This window comes from Cavia porcellus, unplaced genomic scaffold (assembly GCF_034190915.1).
Source record: "Cavia porcellus strain 051 isolate PalLab524CR breed Dunkin Hartley unplaced genomic scaffold, mCavPor4.1 scaffold_17, whole genome shotgun sequence".
In the NCBI taxonomy this organism is placed as follows: domain Eukaryota; kingdom Metazoa; phylum Chordata; class Mammalia; order Rodentia; family Caviidae; genus Cavia; species Cavia porcellus.
The window spans coordinates 31,965,103-31,979,915 of NW_026947500.1; the positions used below are offsets into that span (position 1 = coordinate 31,965,103).

The window sequence follows — 14,813 nt, forward strand, 5'->3', positions numbered from 1 at the left end:
AGGTTTATTTTAGCTCATGGGATCAGAGGTTTCCAGTTATAATTGCTTGGCCTTTTCACTGTAGGCCTGAGGCAAGGCTAAACATCATGGTGGAGAACACTGGGAAGGCAAAGCTGCTCACTTCATGATGGCCAGAAATGGGGGGAGAGAGAGAGAGGGAGAGACAGCTAGAGGCAGAGAATGAATGAAGGATAAGATCTAGCCTTCAGGAGCCCCAAGGACCTACTTCCTTCTACTACTAGACCCTATCTCCTAACTTTCCACAACTTTTCAATAACCAAGGAAACAATGAATTATGATGTTAGACGCTCCAGTCACCCTCCAAAGGCCCTACCTCTGATCACTGTTGTGCTAGTGTCTAAGCTTTCAACACATGAGCTTTTGGGGACATTTCAGATCCAAACTGTGGCAGGCTCCAAACTGCCTCTAGGTTTATGGGTTCTTAGTTCAGAAGGGAACTGTAGAAACAAAATCTACCTAGGATCACAGTATTAAGCAACTGGCTAGCTGCAGTATTTATTAATACGTTATAGTGTCCTGCACCTGAAATCAGAAGGATTCAAAGGAGCAAGAGGCTGCTGAGTCAACAAAGACAACGAAGGCAAGTGTGTTCTGCCAGCCTTAGTTGTCTGTAAGGGTCAAGGGAGAACCCCTGGCCTTGCCATCAGCAGAATTTTAGATGAGCTTGCAGTGTTGGAATGGATGGTAGTTACCTAGTTTTCATATAAAAGGGCACTGATAATTCAGCCACATGGTTGCAGCATCTGGAGAAAAAAAAAAAAAAAAACCCAAAAAACAAAACAAAACAAAAAAACACCACAACTGTACCTTAAGGCCAGGGAGCAAATCCTATCAATTGTGACAATTTGTGTGGCAAATGCAAAACCCTTCATTGGTTGACTGTAGCTTTGGATCAGTGGAGAATTCCATCTGTCAGGGCATTTGCTGTATCATAACAGTTGTTGAATTTTCTTCAGGCAACAGATGAAGAACTCTGTCTACCGAAGCCGACAGTCTCTGAACAGCCCCAGTCCAGGAGAAACTGAGATGGACCTTCTGGTCACTAGGGAGCGACCCCGGCGTGGAATCCGGAACAGCGGATACGACGTAAGTCTCTGGTGGGCTGGGGGTGAACACGAGCTCTGCTTTCCCCTGAAAATAAGAAAGACAGACAGAGCACCCCTTAATGTGGCCGTTTACTATGTTTATGGAAATTGAAAATGCACTAAAACGCTATTTTTCACTGCCTCTTTTGCAAACTAATACAACTTGGAATGTGTCAGAGGAACCCACTGTGCTGGAAAGGATCATGATTTCTAAATTGCACTGCTTTTGCAAATATTACTGACCTAAAACCAGTAGCGGTTCTAAATGTACTAAATTTTATTCCTTCTGTCTTTAGAAATTCATTAAGAACCATGCAAATGGGTTAGGATTCACTGGCGCACAGGCTTCTTTTAATTTATAGTGATAAAAATTTGGACTTGTTCCTGATTTCATAACTCCTCAAAATGCCATGAAAACAATGAGATGTCCAACAGAGCGAGCTGATGATTTTGCATGACAAAGCACACTGCTAGTGTTTAGTGATGTGTCCAAGCTGCAAAATCCTCCTGACCCCTTCAGGCTTCTCCAGATGAGGAATTGCATCCTGTGAAGCTGTATGCATCCTACACTTGGGTTTGCATCCAGGAGCTCATGTGAATTACTCTGGACTGAGGTGTTCAGTAACATTACTCCCTGCCCCACAATTTCAGACGGTCTTGATATACTCTTAGGTTTTATGAAAAATATTTCTTTTTGTTCCCCTAAGATGTTTCTTTAATTGCAAATGAAAATTTTTCTGTAGCAAAAAGTATAATTCAAATATATCTGGAGAAACTTTTATCATTTGAGAGACTGTATTGGAAAATGACAGTAGATTTCTTAAGTTTATCATACTTGCTTGATGAAAGGAATATTTTCCCCTAATAATTGGCCACTATTTGCCACAAAATCTTAAAATGAGATTCTTTAATGGCTCCAATGAAAAACAAAGATATTCTGCCTAACTTGAATCTCTGCTGACTTCTAACATTTAAACCTGATGTTTGTGTTGATAGTGATACTCTTTATCTTTTGTTTCTTTCTTTTCTATTTCATAAAAGTTTGATAGATTAATTGTATAAAATTCCAAATACTTAGCGCATATTTTATCTCCCAATAGGTTACAATATTCGAGCAGACAACTTTTCTCCTCACAAGAAATATTTCTTCTACCAAACTTATTCATTGATTTTATCATCAATATGTAATTAAACTCAGCATAACTTTTAAGTTTCCGATTAAGCCTCCTACCAAGAGGGAACATTCTTCCTAGATGCTTGCTTAGTTAAGGACATTCTTTTTCCCACTCATGTAGCTAAAATATGATAATTTGCAATTTATCTCAAGAATGATAATAAATGTTATGCTTTAGATCTATAGTATTCTCTGAAAGGTTTATGTGTTCAGTTATGTGGCTTTTAGAAAGTGATTGTCTTTAGGGGTGCTGTACCTATCAGTGGACTAACCCACTAAGGGGCTCCAAGCTGAATGTGTGGATTCTGACCAGAGGTGGGTCACTGGGGGTGTGGTTTGCAGGGGTATTATCTCCCACCTCTGTGTTGCCTTTGCTTTCTGCTTCCTGGCCACCATGACATGAGCAACTTTCCTCTACCAGACCCTTCCCCCCTGACCTTCCTGCCTTGGAGCTAGCTGACTGCGAATCCTCTAAAAACCATGAGCCAAGTCAGCATTTCCTCTGGGGTGTCGAGTGTTGTGTCCAGTGACAAGAAAGTGTCTAAAACAATAGGTTTCTTGTGGAAGTCTAGGCATGGATACTTTCAGAATTATGGGGAGATGGGGCAGAAGTCCCTGTAATAATATTATCAAAAGGAGAACACTGCACATCCTTTCAACCAAGTGATATGATTTGTAGCACCCACCTAGCACCTTTGGGATGTTGTGTTAGTAAAATACCTAAAACAATGAGAATTTTTAAGAGGACATTGTTCACCCTTACAGATATTTGTAAATATTCCAAATAAAGATTACTTTCCGGGGGCCCTCTTTATTCTAACAGATCTTTCAAAACTGTATTTATTTGAGAGGCATACGTGCTCTAAAATCCATAAATAGAAACTTGCTTCAGAGAAAGTGACCATCCAGAGGGCAGTTTCAACAGTTGAAACGTTGGTTGTGAAAATGACACTGCTGCTGGGCTGTGGGCTGTGGCTCAGTGGTAGAACACTTACCTAATACATGTGAGTCCCTGGGTTCCATTCCCAGCACCACTACCACCACCACCCCCAAAGATGAATGAAGGATCAGGGTTAAGAAAGGAGTAAACAAAGGGGAATAAAGGATCAGAAATGGCCAGGATGTTATATACAGGTACCAATTCCCCAAAACAAGCATCACTATCGTGTACTGCAAACATACACTTTAAAAAAATGTAAGAACATGATGCCCCTCTGGACACTGTGACATGTATCTGTAGCCCCAGCTACTCAGGATTTTGAGGCAGGAAAGTCATGAGTCTGGGGCCAGCCTTGAACAACACAGGCAACATGGCAAGACTTTTTCTAGAAAAGAAATACGATACTACTTACCTGTATCTCTATTATGCTTTTTCTACTAGTCATATGAAAAGTACTTAACATCTGCGAACAGTACACTATGGACCAAGCCCCCTTTTACTCTTTTTATGGGTATAACCTTATTGAATTTGAATGGATTCCAGTTGGGGAGATGCTGTCATTATGCATGGAAAAGGAAACTGTGGTTCAGAATAGTTCTGTGACTTGTCTGCCAATTCCAGAGCTCATCTAGTTGACCACCATGCAGTATAGATTTTATGGTCCTCCCCCTCACTGTCTGTCTACTCTCTCATAATGTAATATATGTCTTATATTGCCGAACTTCTAGAAGAGGCCAGATGCCAGGTCTTGGAAAGATTCCTACATGGATAACTCCTACCAGCAAAAAATGAAACAGCAAATAAAGTATAAAAAAGAACTGAGTCATAGTTCAAAACAGTGCATTCAATTTCTGATTCCATTTTCCAAAAATGCCAAGGTGCTCTTGGCAAAAGAATCCATGAGCCTGGCAGTGAACTGGTGATGCCACTGGAAATATGTCATTCTTTGTACAGGGTCTGGAGATCTCAAAACCAGGGCAGAATACCTGGTCTTTTGGGATCAGTAGAAAATAAAGCACTGGGAGATTGATTTAATTTTCAATTTATCAAAAATTGACTTTAAGAGTCCCAGAAGAAAAGGCTGCATGTAAAAACAATAAACCTGTGCTTCCTAGGCAAATCTTAGTCCCTGCATGGATCGCAGCCTAGATTGTTTCAAGTGTTTCCATATAGCAAGGGGTGTTCTAGCCTGCAAACTCTTGGCTCCAAGGGGTTCAGGGTCTCTGGATTTTGCAGCAAAAATTCTCAACCTCTCGGTCATCCCACCAGCCAGCACATCCCTGCCAGTAAGTATGGCCCACTTAGTAGTAATATTCTACAAGTACTCCTTGCATTATTTTAAAAATTGTCCCAAACTGATCACTCCTGAGAGACCAGACTATGTTATTAAACTTTTGCACTAAAATTACTTTGTCTGCACGTATGTAAATGCCACATTATTTCTCTGGTGTGAGAGACTGAAAGTGTAAATAAGTATAATAAATATTGTGAAACAGGAAAACAGTGTTCCAATGGGAAGGGTAAGTAGGGAGACAGGAGGAGGAAAGGAAGGAATGGAAAAGAAAAAAATGAGGAAAAAAGGAAAAAATGGGAACAAAGTTTTTGTAAAGAAGGAAGGGACAGGGTTGAAGCGGGACAGTGGAATAGGAAGAAAAAGAATCAAGTTAGTTCATGTATAGGTACAAATTCCCTGAAATGAAGATGATCATTGTGTATACCTAAAATGTACCAATCAACTTAATAAAGAAAATAAAATTACTTTGTCTGATGTATAAGGCAGGTAGAAAAGAAAAATCTCAGCCTAATATGTGAAAGTAAAAAAAATCTCTGTTTTATTCATTTCTGAATGAAGGTCGTATGGAAAATAATGAAGCTGGGAATAAAAGGAAAGAAAATGCCCCAGCTATGATTCTCAGGTAGTGATTTTCCCCATATCAATCCAGTTGTCCAGTGTGCGCACAATACAGCAGGCTTTGCTTGCAAAGGGCAAGGAATAATCAAATCCTTCCCTGAATATTAAAATGCACATTTCCAGCCAGTCTGATTTTTAGAGCTCCTATCTTTGTTTTTTTGAGGTGCTAGTGATGGTTCAGTGATGCTAGTGAATGTTCAGAAGAACAGATGATCTGTTGATGTACCTTAGGAGAATCGGTGTCAAGACCATTGGCTCGCTCATTCCAAAGGCATGCTTTGGGAATGTTTTGAAATATCATCAAAAATAAAATGATTTAATGACTTAAAGGTACATATAAACCTACAAAAAGGGGTAATAAGCAATATTCAGCCGCAGAAAACAGAAAATATCAAACTACTTTAAACAGACAAAAAACATGACTAGGAAAAATTATGTGCTCATAAAATCATCAGAGGGCTGGAGGAGCATCCAGGAAAGACTCCCAGAATAGCTCTGCAGGGCTGATCCGGGAGGGGCTGCTGCCTCTGTCCCAAGCAGGAAGGTGGGGAGCAGGCTGCCCTGGAACTGCCATGATTAAGAAAACAGCTAGTTAGGTGTGGTTGCACACACCTGTAATCTTCGCACGATCTCTCGTGAGGAGAGAGGATCACAAGTTTGAGGCCAGCCTGGGCTATGTAGTAAATTCAAGGCCAAATGACTACCATAGCAAGACCCTGTTTCAAAACAAATAGATGGTGGAAGAAAAGAAGGAAAGAAGGAAGGGAGATGAAGAGAAAGAGAAAAGACAGAATGATGCAAGAATGAGAGCCCTGCACAACTTGACTTTCAGCAGCAGTGATGAAAGCAGCAGAAGGCTAAGCCCTGCCCCAGATCCTCTGTTCACACTGCACGCAGGTGAATGCCTTGAGGCGGCAGCACCTAAGCCTTCCAGGGTATGCACACTAGCCATTTAGCCTCAATTCATGCTACAAAAAGATGGCCAGGGGTGTGTCCGCTATCCCCATCGCAGGTACCACGAAGTGAAAGCAGATTTACCAGGCAGGGCACCACTGAAGCATTTAGGGTAATACGTGAGGAAAACAAACAGCAAAAAGGAAAAAAAAACTCACTGCTCAGAGCTAAGTCCCTAGCAACTTGCTGAGGCTGTGGGCATTGGTTGTTGTGCCTCATGAGTGTTTCTGTTTCTGGCCATTCATCTGACAATTGCAGCCAGCTCTCTTTGTTACAGGTGACCTGTGGTCACTGGAAGGAGGGCAGGGAATCAGAAAAGTTGTTCTGATGGATTCTGCTTGCAGGGATTTGAAATATGATCTGGCTTCCTGCAATAATTTATAGCAAGTCTGGGGTCTTCTAGGTAAGTCTATAGTCGCATAATGAATGCAAGTCTTTTCCACCCATCCATTCCTCATCCCTGACCCTGCATTTTACAGCTTTGACAGAATACTCAAGGACCAAGGCTGATCACAGGAGGGACCTGGTACTGTATAATAGAGTAGGGTCACCTGAGGTTACAGTCAACTCTTGACTTCATGGAAGCAAATGGTTGGTCTCAGGGATTTTGTCCTTTATTCTAGAAGCAACCTGCATGTCACCTCCCTGAACTGGGTGCCCTTGTGTTGACCTTATACCTTCTTAGCATTCTACCTAGAACTCTCCTACATTATCCCCCATTTTGGCCTCCAATTTCTTTCTCTTACTTCTGCCAGCTAATTTAAGCTATAGGTACCCTAACCTGATATGCCTTGAGTTCATGTATAGTATAGTGTATTTTAACCAGTGCTTCCAATCCAAGGGAAATATCTGACAAAAAGAGATCAGGCTCTGGAGAGCCTGAGGCAAAGAAGTTGAGGTATTTGATCTCACTCAAAGCCAGGCCTCCACTTCCCTCCCTCCCATACAGGCAGCTTTCTACTGGGCTGGGGGGCAGGCAGGCCTTCTCTTCTCTTAGGTGTACTTGAGTGTGAGGCACCTGCTTCTCTCTGATCTCCTGTGCTTTCAGCCTGCCTGCTCCTTCCCTGGGTTCCTGCCTACCCATCCCAGCTTCTTCTAGATTCTCAGACTGCTCAGCTTTTTGACCCAGGGTAACCACTGTCTTCATAAAGCTCCTGGTAAGAACACATGCCAGGGAAGGAAGGGAAACCCAATTCGGCATAGTTAAGAGCTGGACAGTGGGGAGGAACTGCAAAGTGTCAGCTGACCCACTACAGAGTTGTTCCAAGTCTAGATGGAGCCCTTGGCCATTTGAGTGCTGGTGTCGAACAGTCACTGAGTGTCCTGGGGTGATGCTACTGTCTTTAGCCAAGGGCTGTTCCCAGCAAGAGCTGACCTCTGAGGGCTGGCAGCCAGCAGTGTGCCCAGAAGCTGAGGAACCATTCCTCTAGTCCTGAGCACCATGGCTGTGTCCAATCCTGTGTGCTCCTTGGCCCATCTGTGGCCACCACCAAACCTCTGTGGGAGCCAGAGGCTAGTGGACAAATGAGAATACCCCCTGGGTTTGCAGTCACTTTCATTGCTGATAGCAGTCGCATACTGAGTGCCAAACCTCATAGCATCCGTGCATTGAACATACATAAATTCAGCAGTACAGGGCCCTGAGAGAAAAAGGAAAATAAATAATAACTAATGCCTTAAAAAGTATATTTTGCATATATTCTGGTACCCGGTACCTTGCACGTCTCTTGACCCCTATTACTCTCTAAGACTGCATATTCAAGGCCACACACATATTACTACAAGGACTATTTAAAGGATTTTCAAGGATTTAATTCAGCATGATTTTACTTTCTCTGCTGGCTTTAGTGTCTAAGCCCCACATGCAGTTTATCTGTGCCACTATACCTACCTGTGCAAGGCTCTGGAGAGGAGAAAAATATGTGTGACTCAGGGGATTGCACATCTGTGGAATGAGGCAGAGGCGTCCTCCTGCAGGTCTGTCCCTCCTGCCTGTGCCCTGGCTGCTGCTGGTCTAGTCCCCATTCCTCACCATTGCTGAGGCTGCCCTGCTGCTACGGGGAATCCTGAAACACACACCCTTGATTTAAAATCCTCCCCCACGGCTTTGGACTGGAGACTCAGAGTCTAAGCTCCCTGTTCAGGACTCATCTGGGGTGCCCGGCCCAGGCACACTTGCTAGCTGAGATCAGCCCTGCTTAACCCCACCCCACCCTGGGCTACCGCCAGGATGCCCTTCCTCCAGCTTGCCGTGTGGTTTTGTATCTCCGTCTTTGTACAACTCAGGCTCTGCTCAGAGCATCCCTTCCTGCCTGCTTCACCTCAGTCGAGACTCCTCTGTGACACTTGGGGCTGTGTGATTCTTCGTCCTGTGTGTTGTAGCAGCATCCCTGTCCTCTGTCCTCTAAGTGCCAGTCACCCCTTCCGATTACAACAACCAAAACGGTCTCTAGACGTTGCCATATGTTCCTTGGGAGGCAAACCCACTGATGTAAGCAATGCTTTCAGAACTTGGTTTAAATATTATCCTCCCCGGAATCTTTTCCCAACGCCCGTGTCTGCAGATCTGGCGTAGACACCTGTCCTTTGTGTTCCAGTGGCCCCTGGTTCTTGCCCCAATCACAGCCCTTACCCTCAGTTTCTGATTATTACTGTATTTATTTTATTTCTCCATTCAGCTCCTTAAGGGCACGAATCATGTTTTATTCATTCCTGAGACCTCAGCACTCAGAACAGGAGCTAGCATATAGTAGTCACAGTGTTTCTATTTGTTGAACAAATGAGCAAACAAGTGTGTCAGGCAGAGAGGTGACTCCCAAGCTCAGCCTTGAAAAACCAGGACATAGTTCTAGCTCTGATGCATATAAACATTCAACTCACCTGTCAAAGCTGGAAACAAATGCACATTATGGTAGTTATCAGTTAGGATCTTTTGGCTGAAATGAACGAAAACAACACAACACAACTCAACACAAGCTAAATTAAAGCACAAAGGGATGGACTTCAGGTGCAGCTCAGTGGTAGCACACTTAGCCAGTGAAGCCTGTTGGAAAAAGACAGGGAACTTTAGCTCCTGTGACTCCAGCTGGGACTCCACTGGACCAGGCAGTGATGCTCTTCCTTCTGTTCGTGCACTGTAGACAACTCAGAATGACTCTGAGTTAGGTGTCCTGACACCAGAGAGAGGATTGTCCCCACAGGATGGCTTTCTTGGGGAAGATGAGGTTGGAGATGGGCTTCATGAAGGAAGCACCAGGCCATACTTTCAAAGGGGACCTCAGAAGTCATGCTATCCCAAACACAGGTGGGCCAGAAATGTTGAGTCAAGACAAATGGAATCTTGTGACATACATGGTACTGAACCCCTCTTGGGCTGGGTTTCTCCTGAGAAACACCAAACCACTTTTTCTGATCTCTGACTGTCCTGCCAGTGTGACCTGTGTCACTGTGGCTCACTCTTTGGAAGATTAAGAAACAACAAGAAGTAAAGAGGATCACCCTCTTTCCTTAGAAGTCACCTCGCCCAAATCTGAAGCAGCATGTCGTCCTCCTATTGCCACTGCATGCATGTGAGCGATGTTTTGGGAAACAAAATGAAATGTGACATTTTTGGCAAGGTTTTTAAGAATTTCACATGCACACTTTGCAGAGGAGAATCATCCAGCCCTTATTCCGAGCCTCCCACCTGTTCCAAGAGGAGCTGATCTCATTCTACTGACAGAGGAGCTTTCAAGACGGGGGCTTGGTCAGAGACTGCTGCAAAGATCTCTGTGCTCGTCCCATGGTCATCTCCTCCCTACGAGGCGAAGGCAGAACTTCCTGAAATTTGGTTTCCAGAAATTACTTCCTAGAACTCCCTCTGCCTTCCCAGGGGCAGGTAGTCCATGCAGCTCCTGTTCTAACCAGGGCAGGCATTACATGGTGGGAGCAGCACTGCTTTGCATGGCCAAGGACATCCCCTGATTGGTGGGGGAGAACATGGACATGGAGCCAGATCAATTTCGTCACAGCCAGATGGCCCAGAATTTGTCTTGCTGAAACCCCACCTGGTCTCTGAACCCTCGCCAGGAAGCTGCAGGATCTTGTTCAGAGTCTGTTCTTCTTGGAGGATGGAGCTGTCCTTCACACTAAAGCTGAAAATCTGGGGCTTGGGGGGAATTTTGGAGGAGGTCTTCAGATACTGGTACTCTGGAAATGCGCCAAGATGAGGCCAAACCATGTTATTTGTCCTGGGAAATCTGGCCGCGTAAGATAGCCATTCACTTTGGGGCTCATTGCTCAAGAAATTCTGGAATCCATGGTCTTAGGAACCTTCATCCTTCTTCTTTCAATGCACTGGGGATAAGACTTTCAAATCTAACCTACACCCACAGAAATGTCTTTCACCGTCTTTTGTTTTTCTGTTGGTGTTTGTTTTTGAACTTGAGCCTTCAGGCTGAGCTTCCTCTCCAGCCTTTTTGATTTGTTACATTAAAATAGGGTCTCATTAAGTTGCCTAGGCTGATTTGTAATCCTCCTGCGTCAGTCTCCTTGTTAGCTGGGATTAGGAGTATGTGCCACCATATCCAGTTCTGTTATTGCCTCTAAATAGAAATTCTTCGGGCTTTTCATGCTAATTTCCACACAGTCATCCAGTGAGTCTTTATGAATGCCTAACTATGTGTTGTCCTGAGGGGTGGCCAGAGTCATGCCAAAGTCCCTGCCTTCATGGAGCCGCAGTCCTGTAGGAGAGCAGACAGAAATACTCTCACAGAGATGGGTGGCACACTTCCAAGAGCATGCAACCGGGCGAGGCAAGGGGGAGTTACAGGCTGGGCCAAAAAAAGGCTCCTTTGGGAGGTGACTTGTGAGCAGATGCCTAAAATGAGAGATGGTGGAGCCCCAGAAGGGGGCATTCCAGAAAGAAGCAGCAGTAAGGTCACACACACTTGGGGAGCTCAGAGAGCACCCAGTGACCCACGTCGCATCAGCCCTCTTTGTGGTAGAGGCTCCCAGCCATGACTCCTTGCTTCCCTTTACCTCCTCCACATCGAATCTATGATTTCTCTTTCCAAATATATCTTGACCTTGTCCGTTTCCTGTTGTCCATACCCACCCTGTTCCAAGCCCTTGCTATCTCTTCACGTCTGGATTACTGCAAGAGCCTCCTAAATAACCTTCTATAAATTCTTCCATTCCAATCACATTTCTCTCTTGTTTAGAATTCGCTAAAGGTTCCTCTTGTCCTCTTGAGCACTGGGGCTTCAGCCACAAGATCTCTGTATTTGTTTGCTAGGGCACAGGCTAGGCAGTTGAAACCATAGAAGTGATTCAGGCCAATGCTCTGAATCAGGGTATTAGCAGTGCTTGTTCACCTTGAGGGCCACAAAGGGAGGCTCCAGACCTCGCCCTGTGGTTTGAAGACACTTGCGTTTTCCCGGAGACCCCACAGCGTCTTTGCTCTGTGCATGTCTGTCCACATCTCCGCCTCTCAGGACATGAGTCACATTGGCTTAAGGTGCGCAATCATGACCTTGTGCTAATTTATTTACCCCTGAAAATACCCTGTCTTCAGATGCAGTCCCATCCTGGGCTGAGATCCTGGACTGTAGGACTTTCACGTGGGAATTTTAGAGGGGCCGCAGTTCACAACAGCTCAGTTTGACTTTCTCAAATGCAGTAAAATCTTTCTTACTTAAGACTTTGTCCTGAGCTTGCCTGTTTCTCTTTCACTCCAGTTTTTAAATTGAATTGCCTTTTTCTTATTCATCCATAGAAATTATTTATATATTCCAAACAGATCCTAATGTTTTCTTTTTTATAGTTGTCTAATAAAGAAGTTATTTCTTAATGTGGATGAAGACTTAGGGCTATAAAACATGTCCTAAAGGCTCGACAATGGGACCAAATGTGTTGTTGTATTTTCCAGAGAGCAGATGGAATGCAGCGTCCTTCAGTTTTGCTTCCATGGGTTTTAAAGAGAAACTAAATACGCTTGGTGGGGGCACACCTGTAATCCCACACTCAGGAGGCTGAGGCAGGAAGACTGCTGTGAGTTCAGAGCTAAGCAGAAAGGTTCTGTCCCAAAAACATAAAATAAAACAAAACAACAAAAGACATTATATATAATATATAATGTATATGTGTGTATGTATATATATGATGTCATTCTACGTTTATATATAAAGTCTCAAAGCAGGAAGAAGTAGTCTGCAACATTAGAAGTCAGGATAGCAGTTATTTGTGGGGAGAAAGGAAAGGCATGGATTGGATTTCTATGGTCCTTGTGATGTATTGCTTGGGCAATGTGATATATTGCTTGGTCGATGTGCTGACTCCACACAGGAGTGTCCCGTTTGTGATAAAGCATCCATCTGTGCCCTTATGAGACATGTACTTTTTAGCTCCAATGTTATACTTCAATAGTCGGAGCAGCCATAAAAGTACAAGCCTCCTCCAAAACGCAAGCATAATGTCTTATATTTAAATGTCATGTATACTCAAAAAGAGAAGCTGAAGTCCCCTGGACACTTGGCCACTCTATGGGGTATCTTGGGAGTGTGGAACTGGCTTGGTCTTTTGAAATAACTTGAGAAGAATTGCAGGTTCTATCCAGGGGGCCCCACAAAGCATGATGCCTGAAACCTATGCTCAGGAGTAGAGAAGCAACAGCTTCCGCCTTTTCTAAACACTGTGGCCTTTGCTGCCGAGTTCTGATACACCAGAGCTACCTAAACCTAAGTATATGGACAGCTTCTGTACCAATTATTCTAATTTTTTTTTTTTGCAGTACTGGAGATTAGGGTTTTTACACTGATCTACACCCCCAGTCACCCACCCCAACCCCACCTTTATTTTATCTTTTTAATTTTGAGACGGGCTCGTGTTAAGTCACTAAGTTTTCCAGTGGGCTCAAACACAATTTTCCTTCTTCAGCCCTTTAGAGTGCTGGGATTACAGATGTGCACACCTGACCATGAGTATAGGCAAAGTTTAAATCATGAGGATACCTTCTCCAGCTTTAGCACAACATTGCAAAACCACCTAAAATAGAAATTGGTTTACAATATCATTGGATAAAAGGGAAAACTATAATTTGAAAATTCCATTGTATATCAGAATGCTATGAAGTTACTGAGCTATTCCCTATAAATACATGCATCAATTGACAAGAGACATGGATTTATAAATACATGTTGGATTAAAAAATTTCAGTGTTATATATAGTATAGCCTGTTTTTTAAAAATCTCACAAATACAGAAAAATGCTTGAATGCATATGTATGTGCATGTGTTCTGTTTATAAAATCATACCCAGACCACTCGTTCTACAAGAGTAAGTCAAAGAACCAGTAACAAAAGCAAATTTTAACTATATCTGTTCCTTCACTCATATTTTTCATATGCATGAAGGCAAACATATCATGCGCAGTAATACTTTTTAAGTTCCCCTAATTTCTTTGCTATTCATATTATCTGTCTGGAAAAATGCCCCTAAAACTCCTCCAGCCCACACCTTCTGTCTCACTTAGGTTTCCCATCTGTTGTGATTTGGATCAAAATTGTCTTCCAAAAGGCTCATGTGGTCAGATATAGGGCTTTGGGGAGCTGATTGGATTGGAGGGAATTAACTCATCAATGGATCAACTCATTAGTAAGTTCGCAGCTGTTCTGCTGTGATGGAGGAAGTGTTCGCCGGGGTGTTGTGTTACCTAGAAGAGTGTATCCTGTCCTCTGCCCCATCCCCACCTGGCTCTTTCTGCTCTTTGCTATCTGGCTGCCATGAGTGAGCCGCTTTCCTTCTCTCTTCCTTCCCTTCCACCGTTGGAGCCAGCCTACCATGGACTGAAATCCATTAGCCAAAATCCATCGTTCTTCCATTAAGTTGTGTATTAATGTCAGGTATTTTGTCTCAGCAGTAAAAGCTGACTAATATACTATCCCCACTTCCTGCTCCCTCACGCATAAGCTAAAGATTCTGTACGGTAAAGGGTGGGCCCTCCTTGCAAGGGCAGAAGCTGACCTGGGCCAAGCTCTCTGTGGCTTGGGCGGAGGTGTTGGGGCTGGGCATGGGGCTGGCAGTGCATCACCTTTATAACCATCATCCCATTCTGATCGCAGGGAAACACCCTGAAGGACATTCAGGAAGGTTGACATGTTAGCAGTAGTTATTTTTGACAGTTGAATTAGAATGGATTTTAATTTTCTTTGTTTTGCTTATCTGTGTTTTCTGACTTTTTTTTTGCCATGAACAGACATACCTTGATTAATTCTTCAGAGTTTCTATTGAAGTACATCTTGATTAATTTATAAAAGAGAAGTTTAAAAAATAATTCCCTCATACTTTTCAAGAGTGTAAGTTTGGAAAAAGCAAGTGTAGTACCTGCCAAGTTAAAGAAGAATAAAAATAAAGCTTCTTCCCCAAATTTGATCACAGATATTCTACCCAAGCCAACCATCAACTAGCACTAGGTTTTGATCTTGTCTCCTTAAGCAAAAGTGTTTTCAGAAATGTGCAAGTGAAGAAAAAAAGACTGAGGACATGCTAAACCAGCACACTTGGCCCCTTACCTGACAATGGGTACAGGGGTGATGGCCCTGAGATTCTGAGTGAGCTGAGGTGTGCAGAAAATCCCACACAGGCCCGGCCCATCACAGGTCTTGCAGTAGATGTAAGCACCTATTATGTGAACTACTTTGGCTTCACTTCAGAGCTGGGCCCTGCTTTAGGGTTGTCAACACAGTGAT

General features: G+C 43.5%; 1 protein-coding gene across 7 annotated transcripts in view; it reads left to right on the forward strand.

Moving 5' to 3' along the window:
• Kiaa1549l (KIAA1549 like) overlaps window positions 1-14,813 on the forward strand; it is a 254,772-nt gene that overhangs the window by 209,735 nt on the left and 30,224 nt on the right. For all 7 annotated transcript variants that reach the window (XM_063227749.1, XM_063227751.1, XM_063227750.1 and 4 more), the window contains one exon: window positions 978-1,107. In XM_063227749.1, the coding sequence (XP_063083819.1) occupies window positions 978-1,107 (130 nt within the window). The remainder of the gene's footprint in view (window positions 1-977; window positions 1,108-14,813) is intronic.